The sequence below is a fragment of the Hipposideros armiger genome, unplaced genomic scaffold, assembly GCF_001890085.2.
Source record: "Hipposideros armiger isolate ML-2016 unplaced genomic scaffold, ASM189008v1 scaffold_199, whole genome shotgun sequence".
Classification (NCBI taxonomy): domain Eukaryota; kingdom Metazoa; phylum Chordata; class Mammalia; order Chiroptera; family Hipposideridae; genus Hipposideros; species Hipposideros armiger.
In genome coordinates this window covers 1,180,290-1,188,293 of record NW_017731549.1, presented here as the reverse complement: position 1 = coordinate 1,188,293, position 8,004 = coordinate 1,180,290, and the positions used below count along the sequence as shown (strand labels likewise).

General features: G+C 37.5%; 1 protein-coding gene across 1 annotated transcript in view; it reads right to left on the bottom strand.

Annotated features, from left to right (window-relative positions):
- The window catches only part of ZDHHC17 (zDHHC palmitoyltransferase 17), an 89,820-nt gene that overhangs the window by 59,829 nt on the left and 21,987 nt on the right, over nt 1-8,004 (bottom strand). Inside the window, exon 2 of the mRNA XM_019653203.1 lies at nt 5,538-5,641. Within this exon, the coding sequence (XP_019508748.1) occupies nt 5,538-5,641 (104 nt within the window). The remainder of the gene's footprint in view (nt 1-5,537; nt 5,642-8,004) is intronic.

Below are 8,004 nucleotides of genomic sequence, written 5' to 3'. Positions count from 1 at the left end.
TGAGGGCCAGTGACACTGCCCTCCACAGCTAAGATAAAAAAAAAAAAAAAAGGAGCTGGCTTGGGACACCAGCTCTGAGCAGCAGGGCCCCAGTTTGGATCCCACATGTAGAGGGCCAGTGATGCTGCGCCCTCTACAGCTAAGACGATGAAAAACAGCTCAATCTGGAGATGGGCTGCCGTGAGTCGCCAGCGACGGTGCAGGCTGCAGTGGGGCAGCAGTGGGCTCCAGTAAGCTACCGTGAGTGGCTGGCAGCCAAGAATGAGCAGCTGTCCAATGGCCAGCAAGTGGCTGCCTCACCCGGGAAGAGCGCAATGATAATACCAACATGGGCCAATGAAGCGACGTCTTCCACAACTAGACTGAAGAACAAAAAAAAAAAGACAGCAACTTGTCGGTTCCCCCTCCCCGATTCCCCAACGCTGTTCCCCTCCCCCAATTCCCCAGTAAAATCTTAAAAAAGAAAAAAAAGAAAAAAAAGTGAATATGCATTTTCCCTTTAATAAAAAAGACAAGTGCTTCAAATTTGCTGGCTTTTTGGGTGGGGAGAAGGATAGTGATGACAAATCACTGTTGAATAGTATGCTATCAACCACACATTCTTAAGAAAGGTAAAGATATTTAGATTGTTCCCCTTCAAGACAAAGGGGATATTTTAGACAATAGTGAGAAAGTTACCCATTATAGTTTTATTTCAGAAGTTTCCATCATGATATAATACAGTTTTGGGAAGATCTAAATATGTCACCTATAAAAAACTTCTCATGTAAACACACTAAAAATATTTCATACAATATTCTAACATGTGTGAACCCATTTGTTGTAATTACAAAAATGCCAATACCTGATTAGTTTGCAAGAACTGTCATCTGAAAATGGATATTTACAAGGTAAAGTTCAGTAAAATCTTTGCTTAGTGAATAATACTGAAAAAGTAATTACTGTAACTTAGTAAATGCAGCATACATAATTCTTCCATTAGAGAACTACATATCTCTGTGAGGCTATCCTTCCTTCAGCAAAAAAAATCATTAAAGCAAAGTATCCAAATAAAATCAATTTAGGATCAGATTTCCATATCACTGTAACATAACATATTAAACCATCTAATAATGTGGAAGCATAGTTAATTACACCACTCTCACAGTAAATAAGATTAATAAAAGACATTAAAGTATGTATTTAATGTATACATAAAATATATACACCAATTTCCCCCAAAATTACTCTACGAATTCAATGAAATTCTTATTAAAATCCTAAGTGAATATGTCATGAGCTTCCCAAGTAGAACCCTAAAATTCATTTGTGAAAGTAAAAGACCAAGAGCAGGTGAGACAATTCTGAAGACTAAGAAATGATTAAATCAATGTGGAACTACACAAGATTAAACAAATGGAAGAGAAAATAATATTTAGAAATGGACCACAAGTGACATCAGCATGACGGTGGCATCACTCATTTTGTCCTTCCTCCAACAATAATTAAGTATATAAATATATCAAGAGACAGAAATGCCTGGGTGGGAGCTGCGGGACCCAGCACCACACACCAAGAGAGCTGGGAAGGGTCGCCCACTCTTGTGTTGGGTAATAGGCATACAGACCTCAGTCCCAGCTGTGGACCCCACAATGGTCCACGAGCTGGTGCCAGCCCCTCTCGGCTGTGGTCTGGTAGCTCTGGAAAACACTGTCTTACACAATCACCCTCAGGTGAGAGCCTCTGTGGAAGTCCAGGTTTCCAGAGAAGTTCCAGCACACTGCTGCAGAAAAAAATATAAGTTTGGACATACTAGAGAGGAGTACTGAACTGTGAGCTACATGACTGCAGCGTGGGAGGGAGGCTGGGAGATAGGACTCGCAGGGAGTATTTAAAGGGACACAGTTCCTGCTATATTCATAGTGGACTTCATCTAAATACATAAAGAATTTTTATAAGTCAATTACAAAAAGACAAAAGAACTCAAAATAGGTAAAGGATTTTAAAAGGCAATTCACACAGCAAGAAAGCCAAATGGTTAATAAACATAAGAAATATATTCAACACCATTTGTAATCAGAGAAAAGCCAATCAAAACAGGGAAAAACCATTTCACAACCATCAAACTGACAATTTAATTAAGTATGACAAAATTGGGGTTTAGCAAGAATGTAGTGCAAGAATTCTATTCCTGCAGTGGAAGTATAAACTGACACAGCCACTTTGGAAATCAATTTGGAATAACTGCTAAACTTGAAAAAGAGCATACTGAACAAACCAGAAATTCCACTTGAGTTGTCTACCCTAGAAAAACTCTTGTTTATGTGCACGGGAAACAGGTGAAAGGACATTCGCTGACACAATGTTTGCAATAATTAAAAAGTAGAACCGACTTTATGTATCCCTCAGGAAGGAAGGACAGAATACAGAAGGCCCTCCTTATCCCTAGGGAGTACATTCCAAGACTCCCAGTGGATGCTTAAAACTGCTGATAGTACCATACCCTATATATACTGTTTCTTCCTACACATACATACTTAAGATAAAGTTTAATTTATAAATTATGCACAGTAAGAGATTAACAATAACTAATAGAAAAAATGTAATATACTGTAATAAGTTACATGAATGTGGTCTCTCTAGCTCTCAAAAATATTTTATTGTACTGTACTCATCCTTCTTGTGATGAGATGATAAAATGACTTATTAAGAACTATTATCTTTTCACTTAAAGGAAGCACTTTAAGGCTTCTCTTTGGCAGATCTAAATTGCCAGCATCATTAATCTTGCTCTTTGTGGCCATCATAAAGTAAAATAAAGGTGACTTGAACACACAAGCACTGCGATACCTAGACAGTCAACCTGATAAACCAAGACAGCAACTAAGTGACTAACAGAGCTTACACAGCACAAATATACTGGACGAAGGAATGATTCATGTCCCAGGCGGGACAGCACAAGATTTCATCACACTGCTCAGAACAGCACACAATTTAAAACTTACGAACTGTTTATTTCTAAAATTTTCCATTTAATAGTTCTGGATTGTTGGATGACCGCAGGTAACTAAAATTGTGGAAAGTGAAACTGCAGATTAGGGGGGTCTACTGTACTACAGAGCAGTTATATGGAATAATCTAGGTCTATATCTATTAACAATGATAAATCACAAAAGCTATATAGTTTTTAAAAGAAAAATAGATTACAATAGCATACACTTTTATAGGTATCTGTAAAAATGTACAAGAATGTTCATGAGAATGCTTCACAGCAATTTCAAGAGAGGTTTCCTTGGAGGAGATACGGGAAAGAGCACACTGAGCAACCTGTAGCGATTACAGCCTAACATTAGCATCTGCTTAATCTGAGTTATTGTCCTTCTCCATATTTTTCTGCAGGATTGAAATGTTTCAAAATTTAAATAAATGCTTTTAAAGGTAGAAAATGTAGACAGCACACTTAAGACACTTTTCAAGAAACAGGACAGTTATAAGAATAGGTGAGGAATAAAGAAAGGAGGTTGTTTTTTTTCTTAAAATGGAAGATGCTGGAATACATTTGCTGATGGCAATAATGCATCAGGTAGGATGAAAGAGGTTAATGACAAAGGGGAGAAAGGAGATATCAAAAGGAGCAAAGTCTCAAAAAAAAAATGAACGTAGATCAGAAAATTTGTTTGCTAAATACAGTTGACACAATGTGCTTTGATTTTTGATACACAACAGTCAAGAAAGCAGGGTGATATTAATAAGCTAAGGAACTTCAAAATTTGCCTCTCTACTAAAGTAATGAAAAATCCAGCAGAAATATCAGAATCAGGACCGGCCGAGTGATGTGTTCGTTAGGAGTTGGCTTGGGAATGCCAGCTATGAGCAGCAGGGCCCCAGTTCAGATCCCACAAGAGGGCCAGTGACTCTGTGCCCTCTACAGCTAAGATGGTGAACAACAGCTCCACCTGGAGCTGGGATAACGTGAGTCACTGGTGACGGTGTAGGCTGCAGTGGGGCTGGCTGGCAGTGGGCGTGAGCTGCCGTGAGCTTCCGTGGGCCGCCGTGAGTGGCTGTCCAATGGCCAGCGAGCGACTGCCTCAACCGGGAAGGGCGCAGTGATCATAAAACCAACATGGGCCAGTGAAGCGATGTCCTCCACAACTAGACTGAAGAACAAAAGGACAGCAACTTGTCTGTTCCCCTTCCCCGATTCCCCAATAAAATCTTTAAAAAAAGAAGAAATATCAGAATCAGCTTTTTCAGAACTCTGGAAATTAACAAAAGGCTTTGAGCAATCCAAAGAACATTTATTCAAGAAAAACAACTGAATTTCAGTAAGAACAGAGAACTTGGTGGCCTTTTAGCATTTCATGGTGCCATCCACTAGCTCCCCAGCAGCCTTGAAAAACAAGTTTGTATTCCTGGTACTGGAATGAGCACACCAGGGATGGAGTTCTTTCAAAGCTTCATTCCCAAAGAGGAGTCATTATTTGACCTGTCTGGAGGTTCTCTGGAAGAGTCTACTTGAAAGGCTTACCTATTAGACCTCACCAAACTCATTAAAAGCTTCTCCCTGCGGGGTGTTTGTCAAATGTTTTAACATCACAGTTGCTTGAGAGGATGGGTAACAGTTGGGATAGACAACAGACAAATCAAAAAGCTTCAAAGCAAAGCCTGAGGAATGAGACATCCACAGGGGCTTTGAAAGCTTGGAATCTAGAAGGTCATGCACATGGCACAAGGTTGTGTGCACATGTTCAACAAAGACCTGAGAAGGCCCAGGTTCTCACCTCTGATGACCTTGAGGTTCTGTGTAAGCAGAAAGTGAAGGCTAAGCCAGAGTTATAAGCAGCCTGGCTAAGTACCGGGGGAGTGTCCCAACACACACAAAGAATCCCTCAACAAAGATCAGGGCTTGCTGATTCTAAGGATTTAAGAAGTCTCTGAGGGCCGGCTGAGTGGCTCAGTTGGTTAAGAGCTCGCTCAAGAGTTTGAGCTCTGAGCAACAGCGGTTGAAGTCAGCCCGAGCTGAGCAGCCGTGAGCTGCCAACAGGTGGCGGGATGGCTCAGCTAAAAAAAAAAAAAAAAAAAAAAGAAGTCTCTGTTCAATCATTAGCTGACAACTAACTAACCAAGTAAAGACTTCAGTGGCCACACAAGATAAAGACACAGACTTCACAAAATTAGTTTAAAAATGTCACAAACAACAACCCTGGAAGAACCTGATACACAGAATTGTTACCTTATACTATTTGTATTGTCCAATTTTTCAACAAAAAATTATAAGACATCCAAAGAAACAAGAAAATATAACTCATACAAAAGAAGAGGTGGGGGAGCAAGAAACAGAAACTGTTCCTGAGGAATCCTAGACATTGGACTAGACAAAGACTTTAAATCAGCCATTTCAAATTTGTAAAAGAACTAAAGGAAACCATGTCTAAAGAACTAAAGTATGAAAACAATGTCTCGCCAAATAAAGAATATCAATAAAGACAAAAATTATGTGTTCATATTTCACTTAAAATGCAGATGTGAAGAAGAAATCAACTACAACAAAAACTTACTGTGTAGCCTTGACTATGTCCCATGTACTGTAATCATCAATATGAGTTTTCCGTCCAAGAGGTTCACCATATCCATGGCTATAATGGCTTTGGGGTTTGATTTCCTGTTGGAGACAATCACAGAGGCAAGAACTGAAAAAAGGTACAGAAAACGTTTCAATATTTTTCTACCGTTTTTGCACTATTTGGAGAATGCTCATTAATGAAATGATTAAGTTTTACCTTTTTCTGAAGTCTGTACTCTTTAGAGAAAAAGCATGTTCAAATAGATCTACCCCTTATACACACTCTCAAAATAGAAAAGCTGCAAGACTAGAAATTAGTGACAAATAGCAACTGAAATTCATCTTTAGCTCCATAAAACTCTTATCTGTTCATCAAGTCAACTCACATTCTCTCAGATCAATTTTTCTATTAGTCTAGCATTACCCCAGCCCTAACATCCTATTTGAAAACCTTCATCACATGCCAAATAAACTCTAATGTCCTAAAGATAGGAACCCAGGGATATTATTCTTCTATTATTCTCAGGTATTACCTTTTCTTATACTCCTTCATGATGAGAACTTCTTAAGCATCTACCATTAGGTGAATAAGAAAAATGGGGCAGCTCTGATAAAATGTAAATCCATTTGAATAGTTCTAAAAACCTCAACACTCTTAAAGAAACTAACTTTTTATATAAAAATTCAATTAAGCAAGTTTCATAGAATATTACATCCATTCAAAGCTTATATGCTATGTGCAATTTTCTATTTAAAATTACAAAATTTACTATGCATACTCAACTTCCTCAATATAATGTAGCATTAAGATACAATTATATTTTTTATATGCAAACAGAAAAATTGAGCATGTTCAGCTCTAATATCATATGTTCAAATTTCTGTTATTCTGGTATTTCTCCCCCACCCCCCACTCCTCTCTCATATACACGCACACAAATGTAAATACAAATAAAAGGATAAGGCATAACAAGGTATTTGGAAAGAATGAAATCATTAGAAGAATTCATGCTCTCTTGGCCACTAATATTTAATAAAGCAAACTTAATGGCATTTTATTGGAGCAAAAAGGCTATTATTTTTAGTTTACTCAATCTGAGAGGGAAATTCCAAAATTAATTTGTTTGAGCCATAAATTTAGAAGGTTATAAATCTGAATATTTTCAAGTACAGGGAATTAAAAAGTTTCACAAAAGCAAATTCTTCTTAGTATATAACCTTTCAACTGATAAATTCTTAGTTCCTTGTGAAAATGTTATAGCCAATATTAAAATACCACATTAATAATCATAAATCCATGTTATCAGAAGAAAACAGATGTCAGTCGTAAGCTAAGATTCACAACATACATAATACATATAGTTTACCAAGCAATTTTATGAGAGATTGCTCTTGGACTCCATTAAAATAGAACTAGTTAAATCTGAACATAGCATTTTGGGTATGTGCAACATTCTAAATAACTGATGAAGCAAACCAATACATAAGACCCATTTAATACTTATAAACTTTTTCTATCTAATTTTTCCACTGAATTATAGTTCCCAACTTCTCTGTGTTCTATATTCAGTGGAGTGAAGTGAAGACACTTCTTAGACCAATAACACTTCCTTCTTTCTAAATTTTCTTTTCTGATTTTATTCTCCCCTACCAGTGGGAAAATAATTTTTTCAACTTTCGATTCTGACTTCTGAAATGCTGTAAGAAATCTGAAGGAAAATAAAAACTGGTGGTAGTTTACAAACAGAATAGAATACCGTATATCTGACAAAATGTGCTGAGAGCCTACTCTTCATAAAGTACTCTCCTAGGGTGCCAAAGAGGGTGCCAAAACAGTAATCAAGATTTAAAAATATTTTAATGGGTTATCTTTTAAAAATCACAACCAATGCAAAAAACAAAACAAAACAAAACAAAAAACCCAAGCATCAACATTTCAAATACAGACAGCATCAGTATTGCTGATTTTTCCATTTCCGCCCAGCTCCACTGTGGCACTGCAAACATACACTGAATATGGTCTCTTGCCCTCAAAGACTTTACAATCCAGAGTGGAAGGACAAAGCAGGCAAGAAATATAAATCAAATATTAGAAACAAGAACCTGCCAAGGGATTAAGTAGTATAAATTGGAAGTTAAAAAATAGTCGTGAGGATGTAAAGTACAACATTTTTGGTGATGGAGAATTAGCTGACTTCCATTGTGCACTTTGACGCTTTGTATCAGAGACGTATTGATACACCCATGTTTCATCACCAGTGATAACATGGCCCAAAACATCATCTTGCCTCTCCAAAAGGTCTTGGCAAATTTTGACTCTCCTTTGCTTTTGTTCATTGGTGAGCTCCTTTGGGACCATTTTTGCACACACCTTTCTCATGTCAAGATTTTCAGTTAGGATTTTCCTGTTTCTATATCCATGTTTACTTCATCTGCCATGCTTCTCACAGTCAGCCGACAAT